General features: G+C 34.2%; 1 protein-coding gene across 1 annotated transcript; it reads left to right on the top strand.

The window, feature by feature from the left end:
• Positions 1-7666: 7666 nt before the first annotated feature.
• Positions 7667-13393, top strand: LOC130810053 (FACT complex subunit SPT16). Its single transcript, XM_057675982.1, has 2 exons — positions 7667-9294; positions 10736-13393. Exons 1-2 carry the CDS (start codon positions 7930-7932, stop codon positions 12533-12535), a joined length of 3165 nt encoding a protein of 1054 aa, XP_057531965.1. The 5' UTR covers positions 7667-7929; the 3' UTR covers positions 12536-13393.
• Positions 13394-13501: the final 108 nt, after the last annotated feature.

The following is a 13501-nucleotide window of genomic DNA, read 5'->3' as shown; positions in this document are numbered from 1 at the left end:
TTAGTTGTTTTGTTTGCTTGCATCAATTGTAAATCACTTAGTATGTGACGCTATAATATAGATTTATTATTTTTATAATTTTTTTATTTATTTTGAGTATTTTATTAGTTATTGTTGTCTTTTTATGATTATTATTTACAACTATGATTCACTAAGATTTTCTAGTTGTTTGATAGGTTCGTGGTAAAAGGTAAATCTGTTCAACGAGTCTCCACAACTTAAGCTGTGCGATTAGTCTTCAGTCTAAATAGTGCGACTAGCCTTCACAGCCCAAATTGAGTGACTAGTCTGGTTCAGTAAAAAAATTATTTCTGATATGTCAATTTTAAGATTTAAAAAGTCAATTTTAAGACTTAAAAAGCTAATTACAAAGTTTTAAATACTTATTTTAATGAATGAGTCACCCTATTTTGAAGTTGGAATAAGAATTTTGAGTTTTGTGATTGTTCTTTTAAGTCTTGGAATTGGTTTTTAAAATCTTGAAAAGTACTATTAATTTTTAAGCATTCGAATTTATCTTAAGTCTTGAAATTTATCTTTAAGAATTGAAATTGGTAAAATAATAATTATAATTAGATCGGCCAATAAGATGCATTTTACATATAAGACGGTCTCACCCAAGATTTTGTAGAAATTGTTTGTGGAAGCCGAGATGGATTGTTCGTCATGTTCGGCTTATTCAACTTGAAAGAGTTAGTGTATATGGATATTATTTTTAAAAGATTTTTATAATATTGTTGGGTTTGGGCTGCTCATAAGCTCGCTCGAATATTTTAATATATAGAAAAAATTGCATAGAGTAATTTAATATTTGTCTAATTCCCTACAATAATTTCAAGTATTGATTAACCATGAATAATCTCATGTATTGGTGCTTGTTTCTAGTGGCATACGTTGAAGCAACATGTTGCAGTAGCTGGGCCGGTCCTGGGCAAGGGCAGGACGGGCCTACTAAAAATATTGTAATTTGCCTTTATGAGAATTTGAACACATACCTATAGCGTGAAAGATAGGATTGTTAACCGTTGAGCTAGATCATAATACTTATGTTAAGTACAATGTTTAATTATTTTAAATATTTTGTACTTGTAATAATTATATTATAGTGTGCACAACTGGACATACACAAGATTTTAAGTGGACTTTAATTCATTAAACATTATTTAATTTTCCTAATAAATACTTTTTATTTTTTGTGAGTTTTTTTTTTTTCTACAATATAAATCTAATAAGTATATGAATTTTTCTTATATTCGATTAGGTTCCTTTTTTATTGTGCTTTGCTTATGTGTTTATTTGACTAATTTTATTTGTGTTAACTTCATATTTATTGGTATGTACATTCAATATTATAGATATATAATTTTTTAGTCTATATTTTATATGTTCTTTTTTAGTTATACCTCTTTATAACATTTTTTTATCATAAAGTTGCAAGTAAAAAAAAAAAAAAAATTACATAGTGAAGGCTATAATTTAAGTTTCACCGAGGGATCTTAAAATTTTAGAGTAGGCCTGTGCAGCTGATCAATATATGACCGTTAGTTATACTTCTTCTTCCCATGAAAATCCTCCATTAAAATCTGTTGTGTAAGAGCTCAAAGTTTTCAATCCCCAATTCTTCATTTGTATTTTTTTGCTTCTCCTTGAGTCTTTATAAACGACTAGAAGGATGCAGATTAAGTAGACTCTTCGACAGTGGTATTCCAACGACAAAGAATATAAACCTTGAGTTTAGCATTTTTTTTTTTTCCATTAAAACAGTAAAAATGGGGAAGAAAAAGAGGACGAATACAATTATTGGACTTCCTTAAGTTTTCTATTACCTTCAATAACTTAAGGAAGGGCATGAGCGAAAAAGACTTAATTGAAGAGGATGAATGAGTATGAGAATGTGAATGGATGAGGGTACTTCAGTAATTTAACATTACTTTTTAAACAAATTTAACGGAAAAACATCTAGTTCTAAGTAATAATGTTACTAGTCATTTACATACAATAATACGATGTTACATTGTGGAATTTTTTTAAAAAATTGTCACCACTTATGTTTCTTAAAACTAAGTACTATCGTATTAAATATCCCTAAAATTTCTGATTAAATATTTATTATTTATTGATTGTTAAAAAAAGTGTGTATTAAGTTTTCAGGGAGATAATTCATTTTGTATGTATGGACTATCATAAAACATTGATTATCATACTCAACCTAATGACATTAATAAATTAGCACAATCCATTCTAAACTATAGTCACAAATCATGCCAAAAGAATTAGCAAACTAAAATCGGTCGGTCTCCTGATAGACGTTTTTTAAGCCCAACTTTTTTGAATTTTAATGTCCACTTATTGTATTCTTAATGTCTATTTACATTATCTTTAATACCTACTTATATTATCCTTAATGTCTACTTACAATATATTTAATGCCCACCTAAAATGTATTCAAAATACCTACTTAAAATATTCTTAATGTCTACTTATCATATCCTTAATGTCTACTCACAATATCTTTAATGTCTACTTACAATATACTTAATACCCACCGAGTAAGTACTTAAGTATTTACAATATTCTAAATGCCTCTCTACAATATTCTTAATGTCCATCGAAAAACTTACTATATATTTTTCTTTTTGGATCTGCCTAATTAAAAATAGTCACTTAAAGAGATCGTCTCTCACCACAATTTGTGAACTTAAATTGATTACATGGTGAAGCTAATCCAGCTGTAACTAAGGGCCTTACTTAGGATATAGTTACAATAAAAATCAAACTCAAAATCATAATCAATACCATAGGCCCATAGCTATGAACAAAATAAGGTAAACAATTTATAATAAAGCTAAGATTAAGATAGAAGTTAATATTGGACATTAATAAGAACAAGAGCGAACTAAATCTCTCTATATAAAAAAGACATTCACAAAACGATTTGTTATATTTTTATGGTCAATTTAGGTTTACGTTAGTTTAATTATCAAATAAATATAAATTAAAATGAATATAACTTTTGTTTTATAAAAAGATTTAAATTTGAAAATAAAGTAAAAGGTCACTTTGGAAAAATTCAAGTCAAATAAATCATATTTGATCAAAGGTACTAGAATGTAGCAACTTAGTAAAATTGGTTAGGGTGTGTTTGATTCTTATCTTATTGCTTAGTTTTTTGGTTGACTTTTGATTTTTAGCTTGTTGGTTAGTCAAACAATTAAAAAAAGTGTTTGGTAAATAACTTTTAAAGCAGTTGAAAAGCTGGCTTTTAAGCCAAAATAAAAAAGCTGCTCCATCTAGCTTTTTTAGTTGGCTTTTAGGTCGTTGGCCCACTTTTTCTCTAATAAATAGCCACAACCAATACTCAAATTTACCAAATATCTCCACACACACAGCTAACTTTTTCAACTAGCTTAAAAGCCAAAAAACAGCTAATATTTTCAACTAGTCAAATAAACCAACTAAAAAAATCAACAGCCAACACGCAATTCTCATAGCACCAAAATTTTTTATATAGAGTGGCTATAACTCCCAAAACAATTTTATGGGCTATAATTTATAAAAGTCTCACACTTTGCAAGTTGCAACTATTTTTAACAAATGATCATGCAATATAATAAGGACGTTGTTTCTTTACAATGATTGTCTCCTAAAGCAAGATGATTTGATGAAATTTTATTGAGTACGTATTTTTAAAGAGTTTGATAAATGTCAAATAATTGTACAATAATTTGCTTTCTTTGAAAGTTTATCTTTTCTTGTTATTAGAACATCGTAACATCTCTGAATTTTCAATTCTTTAAACGAAACCAAAATCGTGAGTAACGGAAGAAAGTTCGGGTGTTACAAAAAAGATAGGGGAAAAAATTTAAATAAACATTAAAGATTAACTTAAAAAGGTGAGTGAAAATTTTGGCAACATCTCTACAAAAAACTAAAGATATGACAAATATACGCAGATGAATAACAACACTAAACTAATTTGAGGCCTTCAATGCCTTTCAACAATATGTCACGACGGAATGAATCCTCGTCGGCCCCTCAAATCGTTAACTCCAACACGAATCGTGGTTCCAGTGTCAACGCATAGGTTTCGACGGCCACAAAAGGAATATTCTTATGGTCATACATAAAAAAAAAAAAACGCAGCGGAACTATAATCATACAAGGAGTCTCATGGATCCCTAAAAAAGAATTGTACAACCCAAAAACTTTACAAGCAACATAAGAGCTACAAAACATCAGACTACTTCTATAGCAATTGCTACAATCGTACTCCACTCTTTCCCCAAAGTAATGCAAAAGAAGCTCCTATACCTGTTATGTCAAACTATGATCCTCCTGCTGCTCAACATAATGACCATAGCCAAATGTATCATAACAGGAACATCATAGAGAGCCATGAATACAAACAAATACACGTCAGTAATTAAAGAACTTATAAAGAATAGAGTAAAAGAACAAGGGGATAGACAACGACGTAGCACAGCAAATACGAATCTACTTATTTGTCTAAACACTTCTATTTAATCATGGTTTCTCTTTCAAGCTACTAATCCCTAGAAGTGTATTCAAAAGTAGTGGATCTTTTCTCTATTCATGGCATAGTGACATGGTTAAGGGCGTTATCGGCCACTTGGCGCCCAAGGCAAAGTATGAGCTCATACCCCCTCTAGCTGACCCTCTCGGGTCCTACATTGGGAAAACTAACAAACTGGGGTACCAATCCAGTGAGGAGGCCACCATATTGGGGTTTGCAAGGCCCGCATGGTAACACCTCCATCAAGAGGCGGTATCGGCCACCTGGCGCCCAATGACAAAAGTATTCTCATACCCCCTTACAGTGATCCCGTCGGATCTCACCTAGGGGACTACTAAATTAACCAGATATAATTTAGTTGAGTCACGCCAACTAATCATAATCAAGGCTCAATAACTAGGGAATCATTTCGATACCATATACAACCATAGTGCGTTCTCTATTATTTAGAAATTTATTCTCATAGTCTCTTAATGTTTTCATTCTACTTGCATATACCACTATTATGACTATTGAATAGCATAGTCCACTTTCTGGCGCTCTATAATACGATGCATATAATCATGAAATATTGATAATACCTTGAAACGATGAATATGATAATTAATTACTGCGTGTACGTACCTACAAGCGTCACTGCACAACCAAAAGTTACAAAAGTCACCCAACTAAGGTTCTACTTTCCTCTTATGAACTGGGAACCTATACAAGTTAGGAATACAACTAATAAGTTCCCTTAACTACTTTGTCATACCAACTAAATGCCCAAGTAACCACTATCACCCATGCAACATGAGTTTTCGATTACTCTAGCACGCACACAACTCATTCAATACAAGTCATAATCATTAGCTCAACACAACATAAATCTTTTCACCAATTTAAAAGTAAAAGCATATGTGAATCGTTCCTTTTTATCAACTAATTTTGAGTATATCGGTTCGCGTTACCCAAAAGTAACTAATCACAACTAAGCCTTACAATTTTAATATAACACTTATACAACGATAAGGCAAATCTTAGAGTTATTGAATCGCGATATCCTTTGTATTTTCTCCAAAGCTAGAAAGAACTATAATCAAAACAACACGACAAGTAACTTTAGCAACCATCAACGATAAGTTGACATTATGCTCTTGGCTTACTAACATTATGAATTATGACTTCAATGACAACCTAATAAGAGTACTTGTAATTTGCAACAATCATACCACAACAATTAAAACTATTATTCCCAATTTAACAACCAAAATCACTTCCGTAATCAAGTAAAATCATCACCATTACTAATTATCACAACAATAACCAATTGACTAAGTCTTAAAACAACTTTTAAGGTTATTTAATCAATCATCATACCACCAAAATATAACATAAAACACACATCATTACTAATTTCATCTCTAAATCCAAATCCTAATCATTTCATGTTCAAAGATAACACTTTTAACCGTTATCTATAGCAAGAATCAATAGAACTAATAAACCACCAAAATGTAACATAAAGGCCCACACCATTACTAATTTCAAAGATAACACCTTTAATTATTACTCATATAAAAATTCAAAGAAACTAACCCACAATCAACACACAACCCATAATTTCTAACCACACTTTAAACCCAAAATCATAAATATGTTCAATTCATCCATCAAACTCTTACCCACAAAATGATTCAACGAACTTAACACAAAACCAACATCAAACTCAATACACTTAATAAAACTCCAAATAAAAACTAGAAAATTAATTAGAGAAAAGAGAAGAAATGGCTTAAAATGGGAAACTAGTAAAGGGTGAGGGTATAAGTGGTTGTTGTAGTGGTGTGAAGCACGAAAATGGTGGAGGAAGGCTACGTGGGTTGCTGCAGTTGGCGTCACAGCAGCTTGCTGCTGTTGTTGGGGGGCAAAATGCGGCAATTGCTGCTGCTTGAAGAGTGAAGCACGGCTGGTTGCTGCCGCTTGTTACTTTTGGAGACGGGGAGGTGTCGGTTGCTGCTCGTGGAGGAGGAGGCAGCTGCAGGTGGAGGAGAAGCAGCCGGTTGTGGTTGCTGCCGTGTACCGTGAGTGAGCCGTGAGGGAGATGGGTCTTCACAGGGGAGAAGAGGAAGAAAGAGAGAGAAGAAGGAGAAGAGGAGAGGGAAGCGTGCGTTTTCTGTGATGTAAGAGAAGGGTTTTGGCCTCACTTAAAAACCATAACTCATTTTATTATTTTATTTATCTATTTTTTAGATTAACTTTCTCACAAAACCTAACTAAGAAAAACTCATATTTATTTTGTTCATACTTTTTTTAATGTGATTGTAATCATATAATTCAAACCCCTTTTTTTAAAGTAATCGTACATATATATATATTATATATATAGTTAACATTTAAATTTTTATATGAAAGAAATTAATTAAAAATAATTCGAAAACAATTTAATATAATTATAAAATCTCCCAAAAGCTATTAAAATATCAATTAATAACGTTAGAAAATTTCAGAGTGTTACAAATATATTTTTTCATTTTGTACTTTTTTAATCATCTCTCATTATTTATAAATTTTTTTCTCATTGATAATTGGATATTCGATTGATTATATCATTCATATATCTGTAACAATTCTCATAATAAAGAATATGATATATTTTGTAAAAATTGAATTATTAATTACAATTTATAACTTATTTAAAGTAATATTTTTATATGAGCTATATGGTAAGGTGAAAGAATGAAGAAAATATAGTTAAGAATTATTCAAGACTTAATCTAAAAAAATAATACTTACTCCAATTAAAACAAAACCTACTTCTTTTAAATAACAAGTTTTCTTTAATTTTTTTAAGTTGATACTTGATTTCCTCTTTCATCCCTGCATTTATATATTTATCTAATATTTAATTTAATATTCAACAAATCCATCACTTTTTTACTAAATGCAAAAAAGGGTCAAATTCCCGCTAATAGTTTCCAGTCTCCCGCCAATAATTTCAGAAAAATAAGGAGATACAAACAACGGCGTCGTTTACTCAACGTCAAGATTTACTAGTGGCGTTTCTCGTAATTTCGCAAAACAACAAACCCTATTTCTTAATCTGATTTATCCTTCTTTATAAATTCCCCTATTTTTATGTATTATTTCGATAATTTCGCATTTAAGTTTCTCTCTCCTCTCATCTCATCTCTCATCTTCTTCCATTCCTCAAAATCTTACTCAATCCTTTCCAATCTCTTCTACAATTTTTCTAGCTTCATGAATTTCTCCTCTCTTCGATTCAAACCCTAATTTTTGAACTAATTTCTGTTAATTTGTACCAGTTAAGCAAGATTTAAACGCGAAGTTATTCAATTTTAAGTTACACCTCCCTCAAATAAAAAAACCCTAACCCTAATTCTGGAATAATCGCGATGGCGACTGCAAATGGGAAGCCGTCGAGTAATCCATATCAAATCAATTTAGAAACCTTTTCCAAGAGATTGAAGGCTTTGTATGATAACTGGAAGGAGAATAAATCAGATTTATGGGGCGATTCAGATGCATTAGCGATTGCGACACCGCCGCCTTCTGATGATTTGCGATACTTGAAATCTTCGGCGCTTAATATTTGGCTTTTAGGGTATGAATTTCCTGAAACTATTATGCTTTTTACTAAGAAGCAAATTCATTTTCTTTGTAGTCAGAAGAAAGCTTCCTTGCTTGAGGTTATCAAAAAGTCGGCCAAAGAGGCCGTAGGTGTCGATGTTTTGATGCATGTTAAGGGGAAAAATGAAGATGGTTCGTCCCAAATGGAGACCATTTTGAAGAGTGTACGTTCATCTGGGGACGATCAAATAGTTGGTTACTTATCAAAGGAAGCTCCTGAAGGGAAATTGCTAGAATTGTGGGGAGAGAAGTTGTCAAACTCTGGGTTGAAGTTGAGTGATATTACGAATGGGTTATCGGATTTATTCTCAGTCAAGGATAGTGGAGAAATGGTGAATGTGAAGAAGGCAGCTTTCTTATCGAGTTCAGTGATGAAGAGCCATGTTGTTCCTAAGTTGGAGCAGGTTATTGACGAGGAGAAAACAGTGGCGCATTCTGCATTAATGGATGATGCTGAAAAGGCAATTTTAGATCCTGCTAGGGTTAAAGTTAAGTTGAAGGCGGAGAATGTTGATATTTGTTACCCTCCAATTATTCAGAGTGGTGGGAAGTTTGATTTGCGACCGAGTGCATCTAGTAATGATGACCCTCTATATTACGAACCTGCTAGTGCCATTATTTGTGCTGTTGGATCGAGGTATAATAGTTATTGTTCGAATGTAGCTAGGACAATTTTGATTGATGCTAATCCAAATCAGAGTAAGGCGTATGAGGTTTTGCTCAAGGCTCAGGAAGCTGCCATTAGCGCTCTGAAGGCAGGCAATAAAGCTAGTGGTGTTTACCAGGCTGCTCTTGTAGTGGTTGAAAAAGAGGCGCCTGATTTGGTGAAAAATCTAACTAAGTCAGCAGGTACTGGTATCGGCCTTGAATTTCGAGAGTCGGGTTTGAGTTTGAATGCCAAGAATGACAAGGTGTTGAAACCAGGGATGGTTTTCAATGTTTCTATAGGCTTTCAGAACATGAAAACTGATGCTAGTAATCCAAAAAGCCAGAATTTTGCTCTGCTTTTGGCCGATACTGTAATTATTGGGGAGAAAGGCCCAGAAGTCACGACTTCGCTGAGTTCCAAGGCACTGAAGGATATTGCCTACTCTTTCAATGAAGAAGAGGAGGAAGAAGAGCCTGCTAAGGTGATATTCTTTAACTGAAGTTTACTTATTTGATGGACTTATTTAGTGCTCTGATGCTCTGTGTCTCTGATTGGTCGTTAAATATTTTTCACAATATTGCTTGCATATGTGTTCACTAACTGAGTAGTGCATTGAAAATTTCCTGTCAATGTCTTCTTTTAATTAATGATTGGACATGGTTCAACGAATGACGCTAGGTGACATAAAAGAAAGGAAGGTACATTTAAGTGAAATTTTTTTTGGCAGAAATATTAGAAATTGCTTTGGCTGATATTATGTGGTAGACTTTTGTTTTTCCAATTGTTATTATTATCATTCCTTCATGATGTTTGTACTGGACAGATTTAGTTTGTTGACTATGTAACTTCTACAAATGAAAAGTTTCTTTTCCCTTGTTACTATATTACTTCTAAATGAATAAGAAGCGTTGTCTTTGAATGATCTGTGAAAAATAGAAAGGTGGGATTTTTATAAGCCCATCGCCCAAAGGTGGCATTTTTAATTTCAGTTTTTCCTATGATATATTGCTCCTTTTTAACATTCCATTATCCTAGTGCCATTAAGTAACCCCGAAGATAAAAAGGGGTTTAATAATACATTGTTTCCAATTTTCCGATGATGTTCCTTCCAGTAAGAGTTGCAGAATGGCTTCCACGTTTTGCGCACCTTTCTGTAACAATAAGCATAAAAGCCTCCCAATATGCCCGCCGTATTCTGCTGTGAGATATTTTGCATTATGGATCTCAACATTCAGTAATGAATAGACTTTCCAAAATTGACACTTAAAACTTGATTGTAATCATCTATGAACCTGAATAACAAAGCATGATTTAATGGCCCTTTTGCTATACTTTGCTTTAGTCTTTTATAATCTAAAGCAAAAGACTAATGATTGCTCATTTGCTCCTCTAGAAGGTGTGCATTAATGAAGCAATTAATATGCATTCTCTTGAAGAAGCGGCTTTTCCCTTTTTTTCATTGTCACAAGACTTCACTACATTATGATTTTGTGTTCTGCACAAAGGGTTTCTGGCTTTCTGCATTGCATTGAATTACTGCTTTGCAAAATCCGTTAGACCTCCACTTCAATATCTTTCTAGGTGGATTTTATATATTCATGTTTCTTTCTTCTGTGTTCTACAAATTTTAAATAAACGGTTTCTAGGGAGTAAAAGACTTGTATAAACTTGGTTCACAATAATTTAGTGTGTATCAACATAATAATAGCAAATATTCTCCAATGATTGTACTTGTTAAGTATAAATACTTACTATTTTAATATCTTTTAAGGTTGGTGCATAGTAAAATAGAGCGTGGACTAAGTCCATACAAGACTTTCTCTTGTAGGGAATTGGAAGCCACTTTGGATGGGTGGCTTATAATTGCTTTCTTGTGATGTTTCTTTTATGATTTTCTTATCAACAACTTTTGTCTGCTGCAGGCTAAACGCAAGGTCAGTGAGGCTGAAGCTATTCCGACAAAAACTACTCTTCGATCAGATCACGGAGAGATTAACCGAGAAGAGCTTCGGAGACAGCACCAAGCTGAACTTGCTCGTCAAAAGAATGAAGAAACTGCTCGCAGACTTGCTGGTGTTGGTGCAGGGGCAGGAGATAGCCGTTCGATGTCAAGATCTTCAACAGAGTTGGTAGCTTACAAGAATGTGAATGATCTGCCACCTCCAAAGGGTGAAATGATGATTCAAGTTGATGCAAAGAATGAGGCTATTTTGTTGCCCATCTACGGAAGCATGGTTCCTTTCCACATTGCCACTGTGAAAACTATAACCAGTCAGTCAGACACCAATCGCAATAGTTATATCAGGATAATATTCAATGTTCCAGGCACACCATTTAGTCCACATGATGCAAATTCCTTGAAGAATCAGGGTGCAATATATGTGAAAGAAGTATCATTCCGCTCAAAAGACCCCAGGCATGTGAATGAAGTTGTTGCTGCCATAAAGACTCTTCGGCGACAGGTTGCTGCCAGGGAGTCTGAGAGGGCCGAGAGAGCTACCTTGGTTACTCAGGAGAAACTTATAGTTGCTACGAACAGATCAAAACCAATAAGACTTACAGATCTTTGGGTCCGTCCTGTTTTTGGTGGCCGAGGAAGAAAGCTACCTGGTACATTAGAAGCACATGTGAATGGATTTCGTTTTTCTACCTCCAGGCCTGATGAGCGTGTTGATATCATGTTTGGTAACATTAAACACGCATTTTTCCAGCCTGCAGAAAATGAAATGATAACTCTTCTTCATTTCCACCTCCACAATCACATCATGGTGGGCAACAAAAAGACCAAGGATGTCCAGTTTTACGTTGAAGTGATGGATGTGGTCCAGACCTTGGGTGGTGGGAGAAGATCGGCCTATGATCCTGATGAGATTGAAGAGGAGCATCGTGAAAGAGAAAGAAAAAACAAAATTAACATGGATTTCCAAAATTTTGTGACCAGAGTGAATGAACTTTGGGGAATGCCACAGTTTAAGGATCTTGACCTGGAGTTTGATATGCCTTTGAGGGAACTTGGCTTCCATGGTGTTCCTTACAAAGCCTCTGCTTTTATTGTTCCCACTTCCAGCTGTCTTGTTGAGCTGATTGAGACACCCTTCCTTGTGATTACCCTGAGTGAGATCGAGATAGTAAACTTGGAGAGAGTTGGCTTTGGGCAGAAGAATTTCGATATGACAATTGTATTCAAGGATTTCAAGAAAGATGTGTTTCGAATCGATTCTATCCCCACCACTTCTTTGGAGAGCATCAAAGAATGGCTAGACACCACCGATATCAAATATTATGAGAGTAGATTGAATTTACACTGGCGTGCCATTTTAAAGACAATTACCGACGATCCAACAAAGTTCATAGAAGATGGAGGCTGGGAGTTCTTAAACATGGATGCTAGTGATTCTGAAACTGACGAGGAGGAGTCTGATAAAGGTTATGAGCCATCTGATGTAGAGGCAGAATCAGAGTCGGAAGATGAGGACTCTGACAGTGAATCCTTGGTGGAATCCGATGAGGACGAAGAGGAAGAGGATGAAGAGGAAGTCGAAGAAGAAGAAGAGGGAAAGACTTGGGAAGAGCTGGAGAGAGAAGCAAGCAATGCAGACCGTGAAAGAGGAGATGAATCCGACAGTGAAGATGAGAGACGTAAAAGAAAGATGAAGGCATTTGGGAAGTCTCGAGCTGGTCCCAGTAGCAGCATGCCTAAGCGTCCCAAGGGAAGACGTTAAGATGGATTTGCAGATCCTTTGTGCCAGTAAGGTCTGTTTTACGTTAGTGGTTATGGGTCTTAGATAGGTGCTTCATTTGGATTCTGTTTCTATAGGTCTGTCTTGTCCTCTTAGTTGCTTTTGTTTCAATTATGATTTTGCGGGGCATTGTAGAACACCCCTTCAAGAAATGAAAAACTGTAAAATGATGGATTTAGCTTTGGAATCGAGCATCATTTTTAGTATACATATTGCCCGTTAAGTTGCTAATTTAGTAGCTTCTGTGAACCGCAATGCAAATGACCAAAGCTATGTAGAAACACCATTGAAGCTTTTGCAATGAAGATCAACAACTTTCATGCTCAATGTATCAAGATGCGCTGAATCATGTTCGAGATTGTTATAATGATTCAACTGTGGGAGAATCGGAGCACTTTGGTACAATCATAAATGGGTATTGAAGAATGTTGAGCTGATTTAGTGATCCACGATGAATCGTAGTTTTCTGTTTGTTAAACATAGACAATATCGACCATTGAGTAAGGTGATCATGGACTCCACAGGCTAAGATAGCAAATCCTGTCTATCTAGCGGAGTTTTATTTATTTTTCTCGGGATGATGTTAACATCCTTAGGTTAAGGTCAAGGTTAAAGGTTTAAGACCTGAACGAGAGGGATTGCAATTTTAATTAGATTTTTGGATGTATTTTACACTCTGTTCTGTTTTAAAAAGTATGTCACAATCTTTTCAATCTATTTGTAGGTGTGGCCTCAAGTTTGTTGGCACTTGTGCCGTTAATCTTCCCTAAAATTTTTGGATGAATCGTAGTTTTCTGAAACGAGCTCAAAATAAGAAGCTCATAAGCTTATTATTTGTTATTATTTACATTGTTGTGTTATTTAATCCATATATAAAATACGTTCTTATAGTGAAACATTCAAATATAAAAAAAATTTGTTCTTCGAATAAATATATCTCTCTTTCTA

This window comes from Amaranthus tricolor, chromosome 4, assembly GCF_026212465.1.
Source record: "Amaranthus tricolor cultivar Red isolate AtriRed21 chromosome 4, ASM2621246v1, whole genome shotgun sequence".
In the NCBI taxonomy this organism is placed as follows: Eukaryota; Viridiplantae; Streptophyta; class Magnoliopsida; order Caryophyllales; family Amaranthaceae; genus Amaranthus; species Amaranthus tricolor.
The sequence above is the reverse complement of the archived record's forward strand: the minus strand, read 5'-3'. Positions and strand labels throughout refer to the sequence as shown.